The sequence below is a fragment of the Pavona decussata genome, unplaced genomic scaffold (assembly GCF_977016875.1).
Source record: "Pavona decussata unplaced genomic scaffold, jaPavDecu1.1 SCAFFOLD_68, whole genome shotgun sequence".
In the NCBI taxonomy this organism is placed as follows: domain Eukaryota; kingdom Metazoa; phylum Cnidaria; class Anthozoa; order Scleractinia; family Agariciidae; genus Pavona; species Pavona decussata.
In genome coordinates, this window is record NW_028145487.1 from 733,897 (window position 1) to 759,743 (window position 25,847).

At 41.0% G+C, this 25,847-nt stretch overlaps 4 protein-coding genes across 4 annotated transcripts; all 4 read left to right on the top strand.

The window, feature by feature from the left end:
• The first annotated feature begins 2,763 nt into the window (after positions 1-2,763).
• On the top strand, positions 2,764-6,406 carry LOC146477877 (caveolin-1-like). Its single transcript, XM_085112977.1, has 2 exons — positions 2,764-2,942; positions 4,826-6,406. The coding sequence occupies exons 1-2, from the start codon at positions 2,874-2,876 to the stop codon at positions 5,177-5,179; spliced, it is 423 nt and encodes a 140-aa protein (XP_084969103.1). The 5' UTR covers positions 2,764-2,873; the 3' UTR covers positions 5,180-6,406.
• Positions 6,407-7,349: 943 nt separating this feature from the next.
• On the top strand, positions 7,350-13,382 carry LOC146477878 (uncharacterized). The gene is made up of 2 exons (XM_085113007.1): positions 7,350-8,161; positions 11,111-13,382. The coding sequence occupies exons 1-2, from the start codon at positions 7,433-7,435 to the stop codon at positions 11,873-11,875; spliced, it is 1,494 nt and encodes a 497-aa protein (XP_084969133.1). The 5' UTR covers positions 7,350-7,432; the 3' UTR covers positions 11,876-13,382.
• Positions 13,383-13,764: 382 nt separating this feature from the next.
• LOC146477879 (uncharacterized) lies at positions 13,765-16,606 on the top strand. The gene is made up of 2 exons (XM_085112976.1): positions 13,765-14,276; positions 15,111-16,606. Exons 1-2 carry the CDS (start codon positions 14,123-14,125, stop codon positions 16,430-16,432), a joined length of 1,476 nt encoding a protein of 491 aa, XP_084969102.1. The 5' UTR covers positions 13,765-14,122; the 3' UTR covers positions 16,433-16,606.
• Positions 16,607-20,564: 3,958 nt separating this feature from the next.
• On the top strand, positions 20,565-23,166 carry LOC146477880 (uncharacterized). Its single transcript, XM_085113008.1, has one exon. The coding sequence runs from the start codon at positions 21,268-21,270 to the stop codon at positions 22,720-22,722; it is 1,455 nt and encodes a 484-aa protein (XP_084969134.1). The 5' UTR covers positions 20,565-21,267; the 3' UTR covers positions 22,723-23,166.
• The last annotated feature ends 2,681 nt before the right edge of the window (positions 23,167-25,847 follow it).

Consider the following 25,847-nt stretch of genomic DNA (forward strand, 5'->3'; position numbering starts at 1 on the left):
GTATTTTCTAACGATCAAGAATAATCAACTCTGAACTACGAGTTCGTTATCAGTTGACACTTTTTTCTGAGAAAAATGCTTAGCCGGAAAAACAATTATACGGCCCCTTCCAGGAATTGTTTTGTTTCGCTTCAAAGCAACCACACTGAAATTTGCGTAAATATATATTTCGAAAATAAAATCACTGAGACATTAACTTAAGAGAGTGACATTTGTACCCCCAAAGACGTGTCCATATCATCAGTAACTCAAAATTTAAAAGTAAAGGGATAGTTTGCTTTGCAATTAGCAACTAGCCTAGCACTTGCTTTGGTCCTTGCTTTGCTTAGGCCCTTCAAACTGTGAAAACCTTAAAAATTTGAGCACTAGATTAATTCAGTTGGCCGGTCCGGCAACGTGTTTCAGTTCTGACAATCCAGAATATCCCACGAATTAGTTTTAGTTTGTTAGTGCTGTCGTCGCAGTCCCTTTTGCAAAATTTCTTAGAATTAATCAAAGATAAATAATCGACGTGTTACCAAGAATTGGTTCTACATCTGGTTCATTCCGGCTATTTTAAAATTTGCATAGTGTACTCCCCAGTATGAAAATGGAATAAGAAAAAAAAATAACAGTTCCCATCTTCAAAATACAGAGAGAAACTTAGTAAATTTTTCCCTTTCATACTATTAACAACAACAACAACAGTAGTTGCATTTCCTAGCTTTACTGATTTACATTGTAATTTCAATTGTATCTACATATACCAACATGAAATACATGTACAAATACTACAAGTGATAGCGAAGAATACAGTCTTTATGCTTCGCTTTCGGTTAATTTATACACCAATCGAGCCTTTCAATTGCAACTAATACAATTATTCAACTCGAGAAAGCTTTCTCTTTCGCTTTTGAACAAGAAGCACTAACTGGGACAACTGACGGAAGTGATGCGGAAATCAAGAACTTGCTTCCATCAACCGTATTTTCATTTTCCATCATTCTTGATGGTTAGTAATGTACATGTATGATACTAAAATTATAGTCTAAGGTTCATAGCTACAGTTTGTCGCACAGTTTATAGAATAAAAATGTCCTACACTGCAGAAATCACATGAAATAATGAACATGATTTATCGATCGCGTTCCGCGGATTCAAAGTCAGTTTAGTGCATCTGCTACATGTGCGCCAGATACTTCGAAAGATCTTCTCCAGTACGTAGGTGGATGTCGTAAGCTTCCAGCCAGATTCTGCCCTTCATGAAGACCTGATAAAGAGTGTTGTCATTTGTCCACTTGCCTGGAATAAAGTGGCAAATTTGTGTCAAGTTGTCATGAATCCCATAAACGTGATCATCACGGCCGCCAAACGAGAGATTCGTTCCATCTTTTCTCATCAACGGTGACGAAGGAGAGCTTACCACCATGACTGGGCATTCATTAGGAAAATTCGTCGAGAGGTAGATACGAAGCGTGAAGCTCCTGCCGCTGTTTGTGTTGACCCTCCATTCAACTCTTGTGTTACCGGCCGATGTTGGGTTGTACCACGACACGTTCTTCAATTTACTTTCCAAAATCCCTTTTTCTAAGCCGAGCCTCCTCTGCTGCTGTGAGCTCCAACTCATTTTTAGTGTTTGTTATTAATATTCGCTCACACAAATCGCATCGATCGAGTTTAGCAGGACAGTGCTCTTGTGAAGATCGGCAAACGCAGTGAAACTGAAATCGAAAGGATACCAGCCAATCAGGAGTCAGCCTTCAACTGACATCATGCACAGAATTAAATTTACGATTTCTTGGAAACAGACTGCTCAGCTATAATATCCTTAAACCAAACTGATTTATTGATGTTTTCTACATTTAATAGTTTAAATGACTCGGGTCTGTGTTCTTCATCAAGAAAAGCTATTAAACACTGAGTTCGCATATCGTTAATCGTAACGGTATTTATCCGATGCATGTAGCGTGACTCTAGCCCGAGTATCACGTTGGCGTGACTCCATCCCAATTTCCGCTCCTAAGAAAGGTTACACGTCACCGGTCACCCCGCGTTCTAAATTTAGTCTCTAAATACTTAAAGACGTCAAGTTTCTTGGAAGCATCATCTTCACAGTGAATTAAACTATGTACATTGTCACGCACTAAGACGACTTTAATTACATCAGAACATCCACGAAATCGTGAAGGAAGTGTTATGTGCTTACATATGATTTGCGCAGTTTTACCATTACACAGCATTCCTTCGCCTTTTTTTTTTGTTTTGTTTTTGTTTTACAAGGCAGACGTGATAACCACTACAGCCACAGTTAAAGAGGACGAAAAAGCATAGCTTATTCTTATTATTTGACACTAAAGCCGGCAAACGGCAACGGGGCTGACACAATTTCGTACCCAGAGTCCTCAGTTTATTTTGCCAGCAGTTGGTCGCCAGGAGAGACTCTGGGGAACTGGAATTTTATTACCGCAGGATTTCTGCGGTAAAACGATGGAAGCCGTTACGGAGCAGCCAATAAAAAATTTTAAATAAAATTCCATTCAGTTCTCCAGAGACTCTCCTTATGACCAACCCCTGGTCAAAGAGCCTGAGAGGACTCTGGGTACGAGATTGAGAAATGCGAAAAAAAAGTCTTTTTTTCTTATTGACTTCCTCGCAACAGCTTGAATCTCTTGGTCTTTTTACCGCAGAAATCCTGCGGTAATAAAATTTCTTGTACCCCAAAGTCCCTCCTGTCAGCCAACCGCTGGCCAAAGAGCCCGAGGACTCTGGGTACGAGATGCCACGATGTCACGATGAGTTAGCTTGTTTTACAAATTGCACTGTCCAGAATCTTCAAGCAAAACAGCACATTCTTTTCTGCTTTTTTCTCCCTTATTACTGACCGGGAATCGAAAATGGATGTAGAGCCGATATTTGGCGATGCTGAGGATCGGGATCCACGGAACAACAATGATTTTATTAAAGTAAGTATAGCATCTTTTCCGTGACGCTAACTCGAGATCGCAACCTAATATCTTGCAATCAGTAGACAAGTCGTTGTTTTTGTTTTGTTTTGTTTTGTTTTTCGTTTTTCTGAGATTCCATAATTACTTTCCTGGCGGTAGAAATAGATAGTATAGTCAACTCTGTGTTAGTAAACACTGAAATATTGTTACAGGTCTAAGTCTGCATAGTCAAGCTATCATTCACAATAAACACGCTATCGACCGAATGTACGTTGTAGCGTCTTGGTTCTGACACGCCGAGCACGAGACGGGATTGACGTCGCTTCCTCTGCCTGCAAGCTTAGCTTAGCTAAGAGTACCGGAATCGTCTCGAGTTCATCATTTAATTCACATCATATTAAAAAAAAAACTTTATCACACAGCTACAAGACTTTCCAACCTCTCACTGAGAACGGTCTTGAAATATCTATATCCGCTTAAGCTGCACAATAATGAACTAGACTTCGCTGAAAAGCGAGAACAATCATGCGATTGACCTCACTCCCTCTCCCAGCATATAATTCAGATCATATTTAAAAATAGATTATCACGCAGTTACAAGACTTTCGAACCTCGCAGTTAGAAGTGTCTCGAAATATTTACATCCTCTTAAGCTGCACGATAATGAACTTGATTTCGCTAAAAAACGAGATTGACCTCACTTCCTCTCCCAGCATATAATTCAGATCATATTTAAACAAATTTATCACGCAGTTACAAGACTTTCGAAACTCGCACTGAGAAGTCTCTTGAAATATCTACATCCGCTTAAGCTGCACGAAAATGAAATTGATTTACCTGAAAAGCGAGAACAATCCTGCGATTGACATTACTTCCTCTCCCTGCAACTGAAGCTTAGCCTAACGGTACCGGAATCTTCTCGATTTTATCGTATGATTCACATTATTATCAAGCAGTTAGAAAACTTTGGAGCCTTACAGTTAAAATAGATGAGTCTCGAAATATCAACATCCGCTTAATGAGCTGAGCAATAATGAAACAAAAAATTAGCTGAAAAGTGAGAACAATTCACAATGGCGCGACGTTCAAATTTTAAAAGGACAACAAGAAAAGCGCATTAGACTTGAAGGCGTCCGTCGTAGAAACATTTGCAGCTGTTTTTCCAGGTTGAAAGTTAAATAAGTTAAGAGCCCGTGACTTTCTTTGTATGTTTCGTTACCGTAAAGAGGGAAACCCGTATCTTGCGTGACCTCATTTGACGTCACAAGCTGACTTTTGTGTACTTGATACTCTCGAGTTCACTTCTTGGTGTTAGAGGCCGTTCTATCCCCCACCCTGGAGGGGTACTCCCTAGTAAGGACTATACGGTTGGGCTCCTTCCGAAAGAGATACCTTTTTACAAGGTGGAAGTATAATAAAAGGGTAGGGATCAGTGTTTCACGTGCTGAAGTATAGAAAACGGTAAGGGAAACTGTCATTTATTTTTACGTGTTTAAAACTGGCCACCAGCGAAAAGATTTCCATATGTAATCCAATCTGTTACGCCCAACACCCCTTCCCCAACAACCCCCTCACTCCAACCCCCCCCCCCCCCCCCTTCCACCACCACCACCCCTCTTTCCTCTTTTCAGGGGTGAAAAATATAATTTAACTATAATTAAAAACGTTGCGATAAAATTGAAAAGTTTAAAACCATCTCGGTTAAAAGTTTCAAATGTGACGACGTTTCGAAGTCCGCTTAACGTCATTATCAAGTCAAGAATGAATGCAATAAGAACAATTATACATGAAAAAAGAATTCCTAAGAGACACGAATAAAAAGCGAAAATATATGATGATAATGTAATGTTATTATTCGTGTTCACTGAAAATATAAGGTACTGTAATCTACTTTTTTCCAGGCGGAATTTTCAGACGTGATATGTGAGCCTGCCGCCGTTCATAGCCCTGAGTGTGCGTACAAGTTCACCAAAACTGTCTACCACAACACGACCTTTGCCACGTACTCGCTGCTGACGCTGTTATTCGGCGGATTCTTGTCGTTTATCTATGGCTTGGTTTATGGCTTCATGTGCTTTATATTCGTATGGTTTTTAACACCTTTCACCCGTGCCTTCCTCATTCCACTAGGGCTGATGGCGAAAATTTGGCTCCTCATTGTCAAGTGCTTTTATGACCCGTTATACGAGTCATGTGGAAGGATCTTCTCCAATGTGAACATCAACTTCAATCACCTTACTATTCAGAATGTGTAGGTCTCCTTGTTTGTGACCCGGATCCGAAAGTGCCATATATCTGTATTCATTAAAAACTGGATCATTGTATAATGCAATTCGAGGGATTTGATTGGCTTAGCGGCCATGGTAAATGAGCCATTATACCATGGCCGAGAAATGGCGACCATTAAATTGTCTTCTGGTTGTTCTTGCACAGCGAAATCAGTAAGATCTAGCTCTATTTCTTGATTGTTTTTAATAAAACAATTATTCCACTTGCGCTTGTTGGATATGAGATGATTATAGCCAACTCGGCGCTACGCGCCTCTTTGGCTATCTATCATCTCATATCCAACGCGCGCTCGTGGAATAATTGTTAAATATATGTGCGTTTGCTTCGACTTACTTAGGCCTTGAAGACATAACCTTTTCCATAGCAATAGAGAATATGGAGAATGTAAACACGGTAGTTTAAGACAAATATATTTGACAGTTCTGTTTTTTCTATACCTAAATGTTTTCCTTTTTATCAACATTACTAGCACCATTCGGCATCTAGAGGAGGGCAACGTTCCTCATTCTAAAATTCTGGAAAATTAATCGAACTTAACAACACTGATCTACTCCGGCGACACTTTGACGCCAGTAAAACAGAACAAATGAAAACGAATACTGAGGCGTTCCGGTTCCTGTGTTGAATTCTGTGTATACCCAAATTCAAATTTAGCATGTAGTAGCCCTCAACTGGATGAAACGGTTCACTCAAGTAACAAGCAGAAAAGGCCACTTGCTTCTTGAAAATATTTTTTTTCCCGGTAAACCTCTAAGAGTGAATGGGTTTATATAGCAGGCTGCCTCTCTTGATTCAAATACCATTAAATTTCTCTTCCCCTCCCCCCTCCCAATGACTAAAATTTGAAATAAGTGTTTCTCTCCCCCCCCCCCCCCCCTCCAACTTTTCTCTATTTTTGTTAGGCCGGGGGAGCACTGCAAAACCAAAGTTTGTTTATCACTTTTCAGTTTGGAACTCATAGGATTTGATCATGAACTGCTCTTGACTACAAAACAACAACAACGTGAAATGACCACATTTAAGGTTTTGTGGAGAACGTGAGCACACTACGGTGAATTTTTCATTTTCTTTCTTAACTTGTACGCTACTCCTACCAATTTGGTTCCTGGATAGTTCGCCATTTTTGTAAAAGTTGAGCGAGTTGAAATAATCGCGAAGTAGCACAAATCAAATAAAGATATATTCTCAGGTGACGTTTTCGTTGTCGTTGCTGTCGTCGTTGCTTAAGCTCCCTATTATTTCCCGGGGGCGGCTAGCGGTTGCTAGGGGTTCGTTCGGCCAGCATTGCATTACACGTGGAGGAGGAGGTTCGTCGAGGATCCTTACCGGTCCTCCTCGTGGAGGAGGACGATCGTCGAGGATCCTTACCGGTCCGCTTTAATTTTGTCCTTTTCGTCAGTCCATAACAGAGCCGGCTGGTCACCACATGCCTTTCTTTCACCGTGCCGGACAAGGACAGGCCATCCATCTGTGAGAGATTTTTTCACAAACATAGTCATGATTATGTCACACAACAGAGTGGAATGATTTTCAACATAGATGCTTGATAATAATAAGCAATAAGCATTCACCGTTGTATCCTTTATACACCCGTATCCGTCGCTTCCTTCTATGCGAGATCCATCCCCATGTCAAGCTAGCTAGTTACTCGAAGGTTGCGTGTGGATAGTCGTGCGGAATATTATATCATGCCCTTGTGGTGAATTGTTTAAGAAAAGGGGGAGAACTGACGTTTATACAAAATAGTAACAGTATAGTTGGGGTGAAATCAGTGAGGGAATTCGAAGGCAATAGAGTACCAGAGCCTGATACTTCGATAGACAGCGCCTTAACTGGTATGAGTACGGAATGCGTATGTTATCGAACCACTCGGCTTTCAGAGCCTACGACGTGAACTTCTCTGGTTTTAAAGAAGGCGACAGACCCAGAAAGTCATGGGTGTCAGGGAACACCTGCAACACGAAAACGTTAGCAAGCATGGCGGCCGCCACACAGCTGGCAATCACGAGAATGGGTGTCCTGTGCGACGACAACATAAGTGGTTTTTCCGAGAAATCACGCGAGAAAACAAATATTCATGTCACGTCATGATCAACACAAATTATGAATACATTAAAATGAATTTCTAAGAAATCTCGCATTAAGGAAGATAATATTCCCCTGAAAACAAAACACAACACGCACTTACTTTACAATTTTGAAGTCATTAAGGAACATTCATGAACTGTAACTCGGTCATCATCTCAATGCCGAAAAAGAGACGTTTCACAGTGGCCATATATGCCAACGAGTACAGACAGATTTGCGCTTGGGTTTTAAAGAACCAGACTCTAGAGACAGGAGGCGATTTGTTCGGTCTCTGGGCGGACGATCGCACCGCTGTCATCCAACTGGTGTTGGGTCCAGGAGAAAACTGCCGAAGAGCGCCTCACTCCTTCTACCAAGACGTGCAATATCTTGAAAAGGTTGGCTCTGACTTGACCGGAAAGGAAGCACTATGCCACATCGGCGAGTGGCATTCCCATCACACGATCGGTCTCACACGACCAAGCGGTGGCGATGAAGGAACCGTATGGAGGAACATGCCAAACTACGGCCTGAACCGCTTTATTCTGTTTATTGCCAACATTGAATCGCGGTCTCCTTCTGAAGTAAGCGTCGGCTGCTTTCTGTTTGAATTTGAGAAAGGATCCAGCCGGAAGCTGCCGGTGTTAGAGGGAAGCTTCGAGCTCTTGCCGGATGAGAGCCCCTTCCGTTCAAAGTGTGTCAGCGTTTTGGGGAAAGGCGCAGAGTACATCAACAGTGACGAAGACATCGCTTGTCTTCAAGAAGTATCAACAGATGACGCTAAAATAGCTGCAAGGCGGCCGGTAATGAGGGCTGAAGAGTTGTCACAAAGTCAAAGGAAAAAGAAAAGGCGCTGTCCTTGTCCGTGGTGCACAATGCTGTGAACTATCACATATTATATTAACACAGTTACTTTACACTACATTGCATTATAAGACAAAAAAAAAACATATCCCGGCCACTGAAATTGATGTGTAGCCGTTTGGTCTCAATATACCGGTGTCTAAGGGTGTGATATTTTTAACTTGTACAGAGTAAAAGTATCTGGCCGGGATATGTATATATTTATCAATTGTCGCCCACATGCTGGCTCAAGAAGTCACTCGGAACTATGTGATAAAGCAGCAAATCGTGTAGGATTTACACGCTCTATTGCCTCGTGTCAGTGCACCATGTATGTAACTTCTAGGGTACCCAACGGTTTACTTCGGCATATATCTGCCAGTTGGATGGCCTTAATCGCCTCAGAAATTCGGGTTTCGTCGTAAAGAACATCTTCAGTTTTCTTCACTAGAGAACTAATATCATTCGTTTCGTTTTCAAAGGTGCATGTATGTCGTTAAAAAGGAGGGGAAAAGGTCATCTAGCATTTTCATCAAACTAACAACAAGTACATTAGGTGAACACGATTCCGTTTTCTGAAACCATATGACCTAAGCAAGGTTGGCAATATTGGCGGGGAAGCAATATGATCTTGGAGATTATGGCCTGCTCCAAGTACCTGCTCCAACATGCCCATGAAATTACGCGTAGAAAGTCATTGTCTCCTATACTTCGTACCGGAGTGCATGTGAAAACGAGTGTTGTGATCCCAATTAGGTGTAAGATGGCATTTTTTTGCTTGTAAATTGAAAAACAAAACCTGGCGGCTGAAAAACGAGCTCTGACTCCAACTGTACTGAGTGTTACCCAACATGGCTCCCAGGGTCTTTCACCTCCCCACCCCATCCCAGAGTTAGAGAGGTTGTCTCGTACGCCCACCATGGCTATGCGTTTGGTTGTATGTCCCCACGAGGTATGATCGAAGAAAGCTTTAGTCATGTGAACGCACCCAAGGGGAAACGTAGGTGTAAAGCAAAATAAGGGTGATTTAATTTCTCGCGCAGTCGTTCGGTGAATTATATTTTTCGAGAGGTTGCAAAATTGGCGAAATATATCACACGTTGTACAGATCCATTTTGAAGATTAAAATGCCAGTGCAATCAGTTAACTTTGATTTGTAAACCATCTGAACCGATCTTACAACAGCTAAGTTTTCTCAAAATGTTAGTCTTGATCATTTTGCTCAGGTTGGATACTAAGTTACAAAAAGTTTAGATGCCGAATATAATAATTCCAAAAATCTGGCATTCTTTACATAATATGTTGCCGTGGCAACGGTTCCTAAGATACGAAACCAACGGATAATTAAAAATTTAAGAGGTCATTTAACGTTTCTAGTATCCAGGCTGCATGCAATTTTAAGAGAAAAGGCTACCGGAAAACGTCAGCAGCTCAAACTCGACGTGGTTTGTGTAGGTACTAATTATAATTTTAAAGAATAAACTGCAAAGGACCGCAGAGAAAATGCTGCAAGTTTACGCAGGATCTGTAAAAGATCTAATCAGCCAAAAATAAACATAACCTAATTTTAAGAGCATGGTTGTCTTTTCTCCCCTCCCACCACTCCACATATATTTTGTTTGCGTTGCCTCACTTCCAGTTTTCAGCTTCACTTAGAACTACGCAAGCTTCGTAGTTCGCACATTTTGAGTCAGTTAGATTGTGCGTTTACCACAATCGTCAGTAGTTGATTTTTCTTTTTAAAGGATGGATTTACCTTTAGGAGAAAATTTATTCTTTGATCCTACAACTGGAAGACTTTATGCCCAATCGGAGAAACGTAGTCCCACAATTGATGAGTTCATGCAAGATCCCTCAAGATATCCCAACTACGTGTTAACGGTGAATTATGAAAACGGAAAAATGGAGATAAAGAATAAAGCCTAATCAGATTGTCAAGTGGTCACTGGAATGGCCGCTGATGGCTTTTTTCAACCGTTCAATGCATTAATCATGGACGTTGAACACGAACGTATATGACTGTATTTGTCAGCGTACCACGGCCGAAAACATTGACACTCAACTCGATATGATGTGATTCAACTTACTCGCACGCAACTGACCGTATTTGTGTAGAAATTGAGTATGACGCTCCTGACTATGGTATGGTAGAATACTGTTGCACTGTAACTATCGGCTTAGAGAGATCAACATGCACATTATCTTATTGTGTTGTACTTGGTTTAGCAGCAAAAATAGCGGCGGATGAAACAAAATGGCGTCTCCTCTCGTAGGCTGAAGTTGATTTGCCGTTTGATATTCACCCGCTCAGTTAACTGTGTATGTACGTGGCTTTGTGTAACATTCATGTATTATATATGTCATTTATGTAATTTGCACTGAGTTTGAAGAACACTACCCATATTACTTATATTAATACATTTAAAGCATATCTAGCTTAATATAAATAAAGCTTTAATGAAGCCATGTTAGTCAGCGTGATGGTGCCAGGGGAATCGATACACTGTACTAAGCACATAGGCACACATATTACACTTTAATTGTGATCAGACGAAAAGCAAATGGGTCCTGTTTTGTAGAGTCTAGCATAGATATGATTATGTCACGCTTAAGACTATTTACAGTAAACATGGTTTCAGAGGAACGATTTTCAATAAAAATAGGAATTTTGCTTTAACCATATTCAGGAGTGCATATGAGAAATCCATCTCTACATCGAACTTTTGACTTAACTTTTGTTTGTTCGTAAAATTGAAGTTATGCACATTCATTTTAGTTTGTTTTGACATCCGCGATTTCCGAGAAATGTCATTAGAATTCACAATTCAAGTCACGCTTGACAAAATGAAAAGTGTAACTTTACTATTGGCATCATCAAAAGATATAAATACATCACAACGAATTTCTGCGAAATAATTTTAGTTCGAAAACAAAACACTGCAGGCACTCACATTATAGTTTTGGAAGTACTTTACTTTTTTTAAAAGCTGATCAGCATCTTAATGTCTAAGGGCAAAGAGTTCACAGTGGCCATATATGCCGACGAGTACAGACAGATTTGCGCTTGGGTTTTAAAGAACCAGACTCTTGAGACAGGAGGCGATTTGTTCGGTCTCTGGGCGGACGATCGCACCGCTGTCATCCAACTGGTGTTGGGTCCAGGAGAAAACTGCCGAAGAGCGCCTCACTCCTTCTACCAAGACGTGCAATATCTTGAAAAGGTTGGCTCTGACTTGACCGGAAAGGAAGCACTATGTCACATCGGCGAGTGGCATTCGCATCACACGATCGGTCTCACACGACCAAGCGGTGGCGATGAAGGAACCGTATGGAGGAACATGCCAAACTACGGCCTGAACCGCTTTATTCTGTTTATTGCCAACATTGGATCGCGGTCTCATTCTGAAGTAAGCGTCGGCTGCTTTCTGTTTGAATTTGAGAAAGGATCCAGCCGGAAGCTGCCGGTATTAGAGGGAAGCTTCGAGCTCTTGCCGGATGAAAGCCCCTTCCGTTCAAAGTATGTCAGCGCTTTGGGGAAAGGGGCAGAGTACATCAACAGTGAAGAAGACATCACTGGTCTAGAAGAAATATCAGCTGATGCGGCCGAAAGAAACACAACGCGACCTGTGATGTCTCGTAAACGGAAGAGACCACACGTGGAACACCAAAATGAAGATGAAGAAAGAGACGTTAAAGCTAAAACCGTAAAAAGGCTCTACCCTCCTGACACATCTGTTTTTACTAGTCATTAGATCAATTACACAGACGAAAATTATACTGAAGGGACCTAGTGTCGTTGAAACCTTCAGTTTAAAAGCTTAGTGTATTTGTTTTTAAAATTGGTGGATAAGCTGAATGTCAAATAAATATTGGAGAAATGTATTTAGCGCGGAGCGCTAATTGAGGAGACTCTCTGGGTCGAACTGATTTTTGAGGAGAGGGGAAAACCGGAGTTATCCGGAGAAAAACCTCTCGGAGCGCAAAGACGGAGTCCGGAAATCGGGGCCTCACTGGGAGGAGGCGAGTGCCCTCACTGCTCCCCAAACATTACGTTTTGTGAACAATATAGCGAATAAACATTTTTAAATGCACCTTGTATTGTACTAATTAGGATTTACATAGAGATACAACCAGCTTAAATCAGTGTTATCCTGTAAAAGCTGTACACAGAGTGGGTAAATGTTGAGGCAACATGTAGAATTATATACCGAAAGAATGGGGCCGCGCGGGAGATGGGTTGGGTAGGATAAATGTGGCGCATGCACGTACGGTATACTACAGTGTCACCTTCATCTCTTGTCCCCCTTTGATTGACATCAAGAGCAATCCTTCGTGCTCTTTAGTTTCAGTTCTCATTCATAACTCCCATTTTAAAGCTGTAATGTATTTTGTTTTGTCGTCTTTAGAGAATTATGCTGCTCAACGTTCGAATTCTTGGGCTCATCAAATAATGAATTTGTTTAACAGAAATCGGCCTGTCCCCCTTCCCCTGATTCACTCCTTCTGGCTTTTTCCCGGAATCAAGCACAAGGTATGAAGACAACTCCCTGAACTAAACCTTGAAGCTGTACCTCTGAAGTTGGGCCGAAATTCGTCCCTACTGTACCTTACTGGGCCGTTATCGTTAAGAGATACTCTCGGAAACATGTCTTCTCCTAAGAAAGTGGACGTTGACAAATACATGGAACACCCAGAGAATTTTCCGAACCAAGTGCAGGTGATGAATTATGAGAATGGAAGGTTTGAGATTATGTCTGAAGCCGAAGCTCGTACAAGAACTGATCGCCAAATCGTAAGAGGGATGGCTGCTGATGGCTTCTTTCTACGGCTTACGTACGTCGAACATTCTGGTCACTGACACCGAACAAGTGTCTTCTTCAAGCTGTCAAGCAGTTCCAGTGTTGCGAGCTGATTCAAATGTTAAACGGGAGAATATCAATTGTACTGGACTTAACTATTGCAGTCATCATCAGCTTAAACGGGCAGCTTAATCAGTAGAGGCCTTTTAAATTTAAATTCGAACATTTCCGTGTTCTTTTCATTTCTGTGAGTGTATCGTGGTTAATCTAATGTATTGATAGTTTTGATACGACTAGTAGTATACACAAAGAACTGAAAGACCGAGTGTTCTTCTCGGTGAACTTATTTTCGTATATTATGTCTTAAAGATGAAGTCTTCGCTCAAATAGGTTAAATCATCTCATTTATGTATATGATGAGAAAATGAAACGACTTAGATTAAATGTATGGAAAGAAGCAGTTGCGACAGGCTCTTAGCTTAGCAAAACTACGTGCTGATTTGCGAGAAAATGCACACACGTTTCACGGTCGTGATCTCCCTCAGTGATCGATGATTATCGACATGCATCATCATATTTACTAAAGCTTAAGGATTATCTATATGGAATGTAGAGAAGCCAGTGTAAAGTTTAGGAACCCAGTACCTGGTGATAGTTCAGCACACAGAGAATCAAAGATACTCTGAGTATGTTCATTGTGTTAAAATATTTCGACAACAAACGATTCCTAGAGGGAATCGAAAGCTTTCAATTCAACATAATTTTCAATCCTGTAAACGAAACCTTTCTGTTTGATTTAATATGACAGGATCAAGGAACAATTTTTTCTCTAAAATGAAAAATTAGTTAATTGGAAACAAGTTATATTCTTAGTCTGCCTTGTTTCCAATTAACTTACTTTTATGGTCACTTGTTGTCGAAATATTTTCAAACAATGACGGAACATGACGATACTCAGAGTATCTTTCGTTCTCTATGTACAGTTTAGGTTTCCCTGTTTTCTTGGAATATGACCTATTGTCAGTGTTGCAAAGATGGTTGCTAGCGAAACAAAAATATTGAGAGGGGTGATCTCCAATTATTGCACGAATAGATTCATGAACGTGTTCTCACGGAAGTTACTGCCAAAATTTATGTGGATATCCCATTATCAGTAAAAGTGTTGTAATTGTTGATTTGGTTTAATTAACCGGCTTAACCATGGGTTCAGTACCTCTAAGGAAAAAGAAATCGAACAATGGACGCCAAACGAGTCAACACGGTTCTTCTCAAAAACCTGGTATTGACATTCATGGTCAAGAAAAGCAACAGCGAGAAGGAAGATACAAGAACGAAGCTGAATGTAACGAGCGAGGTAGCGCATTAGTCAGTTTGTACCGCAGTAAGTGACCAAATCATTCAAATGCCTGAAATACCACGGGCGAGATGATTAAGTCGAAAACGATGACTACAAAACAGCCCTCAGCACTACAATAGCTTTGGATAAGTTTCCCTGGATATACACGGAGGTTGTCACTTTTTTTTGTGTGAAACTACTGAAGGCATTGAATCTTAATTCTTCACACTGAGCAATGGTGCATTCGATTTAGTCTTTATGATGGAATTGTTACCCGCTACAAACTAGTCGGCATGAACAGCTTAGTCAAAGAGTCATTGCTACTAGGCATAAAAAGATTCCTTTTACAAGTTTAAAAAATGCAGGCAGAGTAAGCTGGTCAGCATAAAGTACTGCTTCTATATGTTGATGTGGAATTCAAGTTGGAATTTTGGTATAATCCCTCACCAAATCACACGCTTCCTGACTTTCTTGGAAATTTTCTACCCATGACACTTGGTAAACAAACGTCACATTATGCGCAGACAGAAATGAAACTAAAATAGAATTGTTTTTCAGTTTAAAATAATTAAAGAGGGCAATCTTAGCGATACTCTTACAGAGGAAAAGATCACTGAAGTATAAAATAAATCTATTCGCAACTTTTGTGTGTCTTCCAAAGCTGCAGCTAAAACAAAAATTCAAGTGTTTACTCCATAAATCCTACCACTGATTTCCAAGAATGAAAAAGCATCATATGCTAACGTAAGGGGAAACCCCAGAACATGATCGGCCAATCATATAAGCGGTGTGATTTCTAAGAATATGATTTCTTCCGGTTTCGATTTCAAAATATATTTTACTCTTTTCCAGAGTGGTTGCCCTCACTGACGATAAACACGATGCATGAGGTACAAGATGAACGTAAAGTTGTTTGCTTTCTGCAGCCCAATTTTACTGATGTCCTTAAAAACAACGACGCTGGTGAAAAACGGTTTTCTGTGACTGTATTTGACGACTGTGACACGCTTCACGTCCGGGTTCATTGCAACGATAAATCGTCTAACCCAGAGCCCGAGAAACGCGTCGCGTTCAAGGTCTTCAAAGAGCTGCCTCAGTGTTCGGAGATTCTAGATATTGCTTCTAGTCTCATTTCCAGCCTTCCAGCCCTTGATGTACCACAGGTCGCAATTTTGGTTTCCGAAGACGATCATGTCAGAGCTTGCGTGAGACCAAAGTCAACCGAACCGCTAGAACAAGCAGCCGTCCTTCGCCAACCACGAAAAGCCCAGCTCTACTCCCGAAGCCATGGCATACTGGAGTCGAGTCTTCTGGAGGACCGCAAGGTTGCAGTAGTCGGGCTCGGTAGCGGCGGTTCCCAAGTGGTTATAGAGCTTGCTAAGGCTGGAGTTGGCAAGTTTATACTGGTCGATTTCGATCGAATCGAGCTTCACAACATCGTCCGCCATGTTTGTGGTTTAAGCGATCTGGGACGCCTGAAGACCAATGTCATGCGAGACCGTATCTTGGACAAGAACCCGTTCGCTGAGGTGGAAATCTACAACACCAACATCAACAATTTAGAAGACGCCAGAAAAATTCTCACGGGAAGCGACATTATCATCGCAGCCACAGACAATATCAGAAGCAGGCTTAACATCAACACCCTGTCCTTAGAGCTTGGAATTCCCACCTTGTATGGGAAATGCGCTGTGAGAGCTGCAGGAGGAGAGGTGCTGCGTGTGAGACCTAAGGTTGGTCCTTGCTTCTCCTGCATCTATGCCGATGCATCCATGGAAGCTGCTGCAGAGGAGATGTCTTCCTTCCGCCAAGCGCGCGAGGCTAATCCACCATACGTAGGAGACGATGAAGTGAAAGCTACCATTCAAGTTGGGCTGTCTTCTGACATCAACCCCGTGTCTAATATGCTAGTGAAGCTTACTCTGGTGGAGCTGTGCCGTGGTAAAGACAGCGCTCTGAAGACTCTGGAGAGCGATCTGGAGGCTCCATACTACATGTGGGCCAATCGCAGAGAGCAGCAGTATGCCGGGTACCCAGCAGATGGCTTCCACAGGTTTGACAAGCCCGCTATTCTGAGGTGGTACCCAATGATGAGCGAAAGAAAAGCTGACTGCAAAACTTGTCAAGACATGGAAGTGAGCGAGGAAAATGTCGATTTTTTCGCTGGAAAATAATTCATTATCCTCAACTTAATTATGGCAAATGATAGGCTTCGATAGGGACAGTGGACAATCACACGGAAACGCGTAAATATTTACTCACAAGTCTTTTAGTTAGCTAACCCACTAAATAAAAGCAAATGGGACATCGTTGTCATTTGATAGGATTCTGTTACGTTTGAAACTGAGTTCGTGTATTTTAAGCGTGTATCTTTTTCTTTTTTGTGGAAAACAAGACCTGACCCCCGTGTTAATGGCTGTAACTGATTTGACAATGAAGCAATCTTAAATAAAATAATTTGTCTGACCCTGTCTAATACAGGTGTGAGCATGTTCCTGGTCCTCGAAAGTTCGGCTTTTCAATTCGTTTCCAGACATCTCTTTAATACTCTTGCATGACTATCAATCCCCACTTCCATGACCTTTATTTTTCCGCGTGACAAGATCTTTCACGTGCTTGCCATGCATGCAAATCACTTTCCATGAAGACTGTGCAAGGATACCATTTATAAAATATTTGAGATAGTACGCGCGCTCTCATTGGTCGATAGGTGTGTTTAGATGAGAGTATGTAAACATGGTTGTGACGTCACGCTTTCTGTGTCTGCCGGCACACTTTGAAAACATTTCAAAGCTTTCGCAAAACTCGCAAAGTAATTTCAAGTACAACTGTTAAGGAAATGGTGAAAAATTTCCCAAAATTTTGATCGGGGTTTGCCTATCTCCTCCCCCCTGGACCCGAGGGGAAAAAAGGAAAAGAAAGAAGAACCACCGCGCTTTGCCTGCCTCGCTAGACGACCTCGTCAAGCGAAGCTCAAGTGAAGACGACAAAATATGAAACAAATACGCAGTAAACTTTTTTCAAGGTAACTTTTGCATCTGAGTACCACAATAAAATTCTCTAAAAGACATTCTTTATTCAAAAAATGTACACGAAAACGAACACAAAACTATATGCTGCAGGCTATAAATGTTTCAAATCAAACTTTGTACGGCGGGTTGCCGTGTTTTGGTTGTCAAATTTGTATAAAATGTATTTTCTCTGAGACTTTCTCAGCGTAATAATCTACTGCTACGATTACTATTACCAGCAACAACTTCACAGTCTGGATCCGCTGCTTGTGCTATGATTCCTAAACAGCAAAACTTCACAAGGCACGATTAGCGACTCGACTTCTCGGCCATCTCAGGCTGCCACATCGGGCAAGTTCACGTAACTTTCAAGAGCGACCATGCACAATGACATTCATTTTCAGCTTAAATAAACTCCTCATCTTGAAGTTCTGTCCTTTCAGATTCGTATATTTTGAACATTTCTTCTAGTTTTCACCGAATGCTCGGTATTTTTCTGTAAGATTCACGAGAATTCAAAGCTGAACTCGCCGTCAACACGGGGCTCGCTGACGCTTGCCACAAATTTCAACTTGATTTGACTTTTATAACACAAATTTTGATTGGTTCATGTGTTGTCAGATGCGCGTTTTCATTGGCTAGTAGCAAAAATGATTGTCCAGAGCGTGTACTGAGAACATCTATTTCAATCAAGAAATAAATAAACAAAATTTCCCTTCATTTGTCGAATTGTTTTTGTAAAAATATTTTATAAAAGCAATAGAGAACTTTTTTCCCGTGTTTACATAGCCTCATCTAAACACTCGGGGAGTTGGGAGAATTCTCGAAAGTTATGCAAACCCTCGACTGCGTCTCGGGTTTGCATAACTGTCTCGAATTCTCCCAACCCCCCTCGTGTTTAGATGAGGCTATCTAAACACGGAAAAAGTCCTCTATTGCTTAAAAATAGATTTTTCCGGGAAACCAAAAATTATTCAAAAACAAGCCTTGCATACCAAAACATTTTTGGCAAGAAATATATAAAACTTTACTAGCTTCAAAAGAAATTATCCAGTGAAATCGCTCTGACTGCATGCATACATCCCGTGGCTGATTGAAGACCCACAAATAACATTTCTGTGAAAGCGCTTTCAAGCTTATGTTAACCATCACTAAACCACATTTTGCACTTCTGCTTGAACGGCAAATCAGCTCGTGCAAGGAGTCAAAATTAGCCTTGTAAGCCAAAGTCGATTTCCTCGTTCGCTTACTTGCTTAGCGGTCCACGGCAGTCGCATTTTTAGAGTACAAGTCCTCGCATAAAAGAGTTATACAACTAAATGAAGTTTATCGTTAAAACTGGTCTACAATAGCAGAGAAAGTAACGAAAAATTGTTTTAACATTTATTCACAGAAACAAGCATTCGACATGACCTTAATTTTATACGTCTTAAACTGAGATAACTACATATTAAACAAGAATTGAACATTACAACCTGTTTGTAGACTCATACACGACTGAATAACATGATTTCTTGGAATACTCGGGTTAACTACAAACTAACCATGCAGCGCCCTAAAAAAAATAACGACTGCTCTACGGTAAACATTTTCTCACGGTACAACAAATTTGTACTGCTTTAAAAAGATGAATTGGACACAAATTGCAACGAAGATTTCATTGTTCTCCCGTGAAGTCAATACAATGTTCCTTGGCTATCATTTCATTGCTTCCATAGTCGTGTCTTTTAGTTATGTCTCCCGCTTGTGCTACAAGTCCCTACAGTTTTCAGGAAGTTACTCAGTCCCTACTAAAGTTCAGTTAGTTAATTTTAAAGTTTCCGCCGGTAAAATAAAGAGTACAACATGCAAACTTGAACAAGTCATTCTGAACAGTATTCAGCGCGCGTGATATGGTGATGATTAAATGGGGCTGATTCACCAACGCATAAAGCCTCCAACATCGTTTTCCTGTGAGATATGTTCACTAAAACTGAAGAATCCCCCTGAGCCGGCTTTATTCATGTCCAGCATGACCGTCCTGTCGGAATTTTGGGCTTCGTGTTGTGGTTTCACCATCAACTTTCCGGTGGCGGGATCAAAAACCAGAGATTCAGAGCTGCCTCCTCTGTTCTCAAGATGTTGTTGAATACGCTGTGGGTTTGAAGACATCTTGGAAGTCTGACTTGCAAAACAGCGACTAAACAGATTCTTTTGCTTTGTACTGCAACGATTAGCGCAAACAGAATATCCCCAGTTATCCAAGTTCGCTTTCACAAGTTTCGCTAGTGCTTGCTTTCGCTTCCGTGCTCTACGGACTCAGTGCTTTCGGTTTCGAGCGCAGCTTCTTTGTTACGTGATACGGGCATGACGTCATCCATATGATTTTGTTTTCTTGGAATTTGCAGGGACTTTTTGACAACTGTCGAGTCATGCCCTATTAGGGAAATAAGCGGAAGTAGGGTCTTGTGTAACAAAAGGGTTTTTTCCCTGATAATAAAAAATGGAAGCGCAACAATAAATTTTTGTTGCCGACGACGTGGGTATAATATTCTGCAGAAAAGGAGACGGGAGTGATTATTTGATTTCCTAAGTTATTCAAAAGAATATCCTAGCGACATCCAAAACGGTAATTGAATATAAAGAAACGCATTGACATGGAGCCAACCGAGGAGAACAACCAGCAGAACGAAAGAGAGTTTGACTTCCATTTTGTCACAAGTAAGGACGAAGAAACGAAAGAGGAAGATGGTAGCACAAGTGCAGTGAAGTCAGAGGTTGTAGCAAGCCGACTGAAAGTTATCGCTAAAGGTGGACAAGACAACACGAAAATGGAAAGATTGGTGTTTGATCTCAAGAGTGGAAAATTAACTGTGGAGACAGAGTCAGAGTCCACCCAGCTTGTAGTATCATCGCCTGAGAGACAGGTGATAGAGGGAATGGCCACCAGTGGGTGGTTTGCTGGGGACAGTTTGAACTGAATTGAGCATACAAACAACAATCTTGGCTTGGATATCTCATGTGGATAGGCTTTAAAAACACTGACCAGTTACATTGCATGACTATCCAATTCCATGACCATTTAATTAATGCGCCGGGCATGTAAAATCCTTAGAACATTTGGAATCGACATATGTTAGAGTTATCAGAATAAAATGAAAGCGTGACGTTGGGCTTGTGTTGACCTGGACCAAGAGAACTAAGGCACTAATATCATGGCTATGTAACTCTCTGGGTTGATAATGAAAGGAAAGTCTGTGTCTGTCAAGAGTAGTTTAGATAATTACGATTTCTTAGAAACCTGGCTCGTTTATAATGACCCTGACATTATCACTTTAGCGCGTTCAAAACATTTCTTAGAAAAAGAGGAAGACTTAAATAAACCTGTCAAGTGTCAAAAATGACAAGAAAGAAATACAATAGCCGGCGAGGTGTAGAAATTTCCTTTCGACATTTCTAACCCTCAACGGCATGCACTGAAATATGTCACGACAGATAAAATAAAAGCGTGGTCTTGCAGTAGAGGCCTGAGGCACAAAAAGGGAAAATAAACTCTCCAGTTGCCAATAGAGAGACTGTCTGTTGAGAGTAGTTCATATAAGACTGGTTTTTAAGAAACCTGCCTCGTTAATTATGACTCTACCATGAAAACTCGTGCAACAATACTGAAAAACATTTCTCAGAAAATGAGGAAGACTAAACTCCAGCTGTCAAATATTGGCATGGATAGGTATGGATAGGGTTTTATTTTCGACTAAAGCCAAATATTTCAATGTCGGAGTAGTTCAACGATCTTTTATAAAAAAAGTTCCCAAATTAAACTCTCCCACACAAGGAGTAATTAATGGAAAACAACGACTGATAAATGAAATTGAAATTTTCTCGGAAACCACATCGTCTGGTGCGCATGTGCACTCGGGAACAGCAATGCAAATTAGTAACAGAAGACGCCATTTGCACAAAGTTCCACACTGTTCACGGCGATAGCGCAGACGAGCGATTTATAGTGGGATAAAGCTATGGCAGCCAAGAGAAGTAAGTGCCCGAAAATTTACATGTACAGTAAAGATCGTGAACGGATAAACAAGTTTGTCAATGAACATAAAGATGGGGAAACTAGCGGCGATCTGTTCGGTTTGTGGACAGACGACAACGAGATCGTTATTCACCTAGTTACAGGACAGGCCGGAAGTGACCAGCATCACGCTGAAAAGCACTCGGCTTCATCAAATACGGAGGATGACACGAGAAATATGAGAAAAGCTTTGATGAAAACTTTCGGGCTCCCTCGCTTTGGAAAATGGCAGTACACGACCGACGAAAATAAAAGCAGGAGTATGATGGTGGCAGCCCTACGAGGCGATAAAGGATTATTTAAAAAAGAAATCGAAATTTCGAGAGCTCTGCTCATCACAGCGAACTACGACCGATCTGAGGTGCAGTTATCCCCGTATCTTGTGTCCACCACCTCAGTCTCAAGCAAAGGGGAAATTGACACCCTTGGAGACGAAAGTATCTTCAGACAAGTTGACGAAATTAGAAAGATTACCGGCGAAACAGTGGCAAGCGTAAGTGGCCGAGAAGTAAATGAAAGGAAAGGCGAGATGAACAAAGGCCCAACCACCATTGATGAAAGTAGCTACAAGAAAGCGATCACCAGTAAAGAATCCGTCGAGACCGGTGTGGGACATAGCGATTTTGATTCAATGTGGAAATCATACGAAAGGATACCAAGGGCACAACTAGGCCGTACCAACCCTTTAAAGGTTTACGTGTTTCAGGAAGACCTAGATATGGTGTCAAAGCTGGTTCTTGCGTACCCAGATGTGGAAACCGGGGGAGACCTGTTTGGTTTGTGGACGTCCGAGGGTGATGCAGTGATACACATAGTACTAGGTCCTGGAAAACATTGTAGCCGTACAAACGTGTCCTTCAACCAAGATATCCCTTACCTAAAGAATAACGGTGAGCTCCTTACCCAAGACTACATGTTATGCCACATTGGAGAATGGCACTCCCATCATCAGCTGCGCCTCTTCCGTCCCAGCGAGGGAGACTCAACGACCGTGATAAGGAATTACCCCCAGAGTGTCCTAGGGTTTATCTTGATCATTGCTAACATCGTGGAGCGTGGCAGGGCGGTGAAATTGTCGCCCTATCTATATACGCAGAGATCCAAGTTTACCTATGACAAAGAGGGGGAGGTTATTTCTTTAACAGCTCGAAATGTCTTCAAGGAAGTACCCAATGTTCAGAATGTCATGGAAGAAGGAAAGGAGACGGAGCAAGACGTCCAGCGCTATTGGGCGTCGCGTCAGCAGCAATACCAGACTGCTGGGAGAAAGGGTCACCCTCGTCGAGGCCTATCACCGGCAAGAACCTATCCACCGGGACACGGCAACACGGTGGAACCTATGGATGTGGATCCTCCTGATTATGCGCACAGAAATAGGCAATCAAAAGTGAGGCGTTAATTAAGATTCTTCCCTGAGCTACAGTGGCATAATTCCCGAGATGCAAAACCCTTCCTTATGAAGAACTGAACACCTCAAACATAGACTGAACGCCGGAATTTCATATTTTTTACCCGTGATCGATCTGTTTAGCGTCCAAGTGTGGATTTCCCTCTTAGGTGTCTGCAAGGATTCTTGATAGGCCAACGCAAATTTGTAAAGCTTCACTGTCACTATTGTACAGTCACTGCTATAGTGACTGAGATTGCAACCACTACAAGTAGAAGGCCTTCATTTATCTGTCCTGAGTACGTAAATAAATTATAAAATTGTAGTACTGAGGTTTTAAAATAACTATGTATCCAATTGAAGTTCCACTTTAATCGAGATTAGTTTTAATGATCAAGCGTCAATGAATGTAACTAAGTTTGAAATGCGTCATTAAATATACACCCTCTTCTTGTACGTTCATTTTTATTTATTTATTTATTTATTTATTTGTTTGTTTAGTTAGTTAGTTAGTTAGTTAGTTAGTTAGTTAGTTAGTTAGTTAGTTAGTTAGTTAGTTAGTTAGTTAGTTAGTTAGTTAGTTAGTTAGTTAGTTAGTTAGTTAGTTAGTTAGATAGTTAGTTACCATCAAAGCAACCTATCAAACAACAGAAAGACAACACTAGTTCGTGGGTGATTTTAGACTCGTTGTTTCGGAATTGAGCAGGATAAAAAGAGAAAGTAAAAACAACCGGAGGCAGGGAGTTCCACTGGAGTATAGTTCTAGGCTAAAAGGACAGTCTGTGAGAGGTAGTAGAAGTGGAAATCGGAATGAAGGAGTGATCATCTTTTATTCTGCGGATTGGTGAACGCAAACTTGTCTCCTTGATTCACTGCAAGTAAGTTGCTAGTGTTCTTATACAACATGGTTAGGCGCGCATCGACTCTTCTCTGCTCTAGGGTTCGCCAGTTGAGCTCTTTAAACATCACTGTCACGCTTGCTAATTGCTGTTATCTCCCCAGTGCCTATCTGGCGGCCCATCGCTGCACCATTTCCAAGTTATAGGAACCATTCTTTTATACGCCCGTACGAGGGTCCCAAACATTACTACAGTATTCCAACTGAGGCGTAGTTATGATGCGTTTGTTGCAAACCTGCCCCTGGTTTTTGCTGTTACCAAAGTTTGAAGAGATTTTGCCTTAAATGGATAGCTTGTTGGATGATATTCAACGTATGCTTAGTTGATGTTATGGGCTATGACGCTGTTGGAGGGGCTGTGACGTCATCCAAAATGGTTGTCAAGATGGCATCTGTAAATAGGGTACAGATTTCTTCCTGTTTTACAGGAAAGGAAAGTCGATAAACATAAATATTTTGTGACTCTCAAATCAAGATAAAGAAATTGCGGCAAAAGCATAGCTGACTACCAACCGATTTTCCAGCGCTTTCTTTCTTGTACACTTGGAGGAGGAGCCCCTCCCAGTTTTGTTGTTGTTGTTGTTGTTGTTGTTGTTGTTGTTTATTTATTTTAGTTTTGTTTTGTTTTAATTGTTTTTTGAGTAATCTTTAGCAATTTCTGTGCAATTCGGTGCAAATTTCCAGTTGCTGTAGAGCGATTTGAAAGAAAAAAGAAAAGAAAAATTAATATTTGGAAGATGAGTGGTAGTATCGACAGAGAAAAAGTAATTTTCCGTATTCCCCAAATAGCAAGATGCTGATACATTTTAGTCTCGAGTCTTTTATCATCAGAGGTAATTTTAAAAGAACCTGACTAGAAAAATCGTAAGTATTGAATATGGCCTCAGTGAATCCAGACGACACAACATTTCCGAGAAAAGCCCGAACGGATAAAATGCGCCATGCTAAAACAGTTCCTAATATTTACATACATTTGAATATATGAAGATTAAACCGAAGGGAAAATAAAAACTGCATCTAGGAACGTTCATCTTGAAATTAAAAACTTTGAAGAAATCGGCGACGATAGTGAAACCTGAGGCTTTTCAAACGATAAAAAGTCGGACGCGTTTCTTGGAAATTGTAAGACTTATAGCACATTTGTAAAGTATGAGTTACTTCTACTCCGTGATCTGACAACCCACCCTGTGATTTTGATAGGCTATGTCGGTGTAAGTAGGGCTATACTGCAAATAAACTTCGCATTTTTATTCTCAAGTTATACTGATTAAAAATGAAGGTGTTCAGGGAAGTGGCTTGGCCCTATTTATATGCCACTGTATTAGTAACTCGACTCAAAATAATTGACGGTGTCAGTTTTGCTGCTATTTATTTTGTTATAGGTATATCTTTCCACCTACTTTTCTGTCTGTCTGTCTGTCTGTCTGACTGTTTGTCCGCCGGTTTGACTGTCTATAGATGTATCTACCAAAAGGTCTGGATATTAGCAGATATGTCGATATTCTAAGAAACCAGACAACACCTTTTACATGTTTCGATCTTCTTAGAGCACCCTAGATCTTCTTAGAGAATGCTAGATCACGCTCCTACCACCTTTCAACTTAAGACAAAAGAAGCCATTCATATTCAATGGGAAAAACCTACACTTAATCATCAACTTTATCATGTTATTTTAAAACTTTCTCTGTAATATTTTACATTGTCATGTTTCCTTTGTGCTTATAGTTAATCAGCATTTTGGTTTACACTATATATTCAACTCTGTGCTTTGTAATTTAAACTGAAGATGACAGAAGTTTCTGTCGAAACATGTTTCCAAATTTAAAAAGTGTTGTGTGGTTTCTTAGAATATCCACCTATCTATCCACCTCAATGTGTCTCTATCTGAGTGTCTCGCTAGCCTCAAGGCTCCAGAGCTGAGAGATGATGCTGTTTGATCGCCACCTCTTAGTGAAGAAACCACCTGATTCGATTTTGTACAAATCGACCATAACAGGTCTTTCGCCGGTAGACCCAGGGGCTATTCGTCGTGTTTGTCTACAACAACATATGAAGGAAAACATCGTTGTGAATTGTAGATCTCGTCTCGGCATCACCTTCAACTTCCCTGTCGTTGGGTCAAAAAACAGTTCTTCCCTGACCTGCCTCTTCTGCTCTCTAAATGTTCTTGAATTTCGCATGGGTTGGATGACATGTTAGAAAACAAACTCAAACAACGGACCAGTGGTACGTACGCGTT

Excerpts from the sequence above, each read along its gene's own strand:
- LOC146477877 (XM_085112977.1), top strand. The coding sequence starts at position 2,874 with ATGGATGTAGAGCCGATATTTGGCGATGCTGAGGATCGGGATCCACGG. Across the intron at positions 2,943-4,825 it reads ACAACAATGATTTTATTAAA|GCGGAATTTTCAGACGTGAT; the intron begins GTAAGTATAGCA and ends ACTTTTTTCCAG.
- LOC146477878 (XM_085113007.1), top strand. The coding sequence starts at position 7,433 with ATGAACTGTAACTCGGTCATCATCTCAATGCCGAAAAAGAGACGTTTC. Across the intron at positions 8,162-11,110 it reads GTCCGTGGTGCACAATGCTG|CTGATCAGCATCTTAATGTC; the intron begins TGAACTATCACA and ends TTTTTTTAAAAG.
- LOC146477879 (XM_085112976.1), top strand. The coding sequence starts at position 14,123 with ATGGGTTCAGTACCTCTAAGGAAAAAGAAATCGAACAATGGACGCCAA. Across the intron at positions 14,277-15,110 it reads AGCTGAATGTAACGAGCGAG|AGTGGTTGCCCTCACTGACG; the intron begins GTAGCGCATTAG and ends ACTCTTTTCCAG.
- LOC146477880 (XM_085113008.1), top strand. The coding sequence starts at position 21,268 with ATGGCAGCCAAGAGAAGTAAGTGCCCGAAAATTTACATGTACAGTAAA.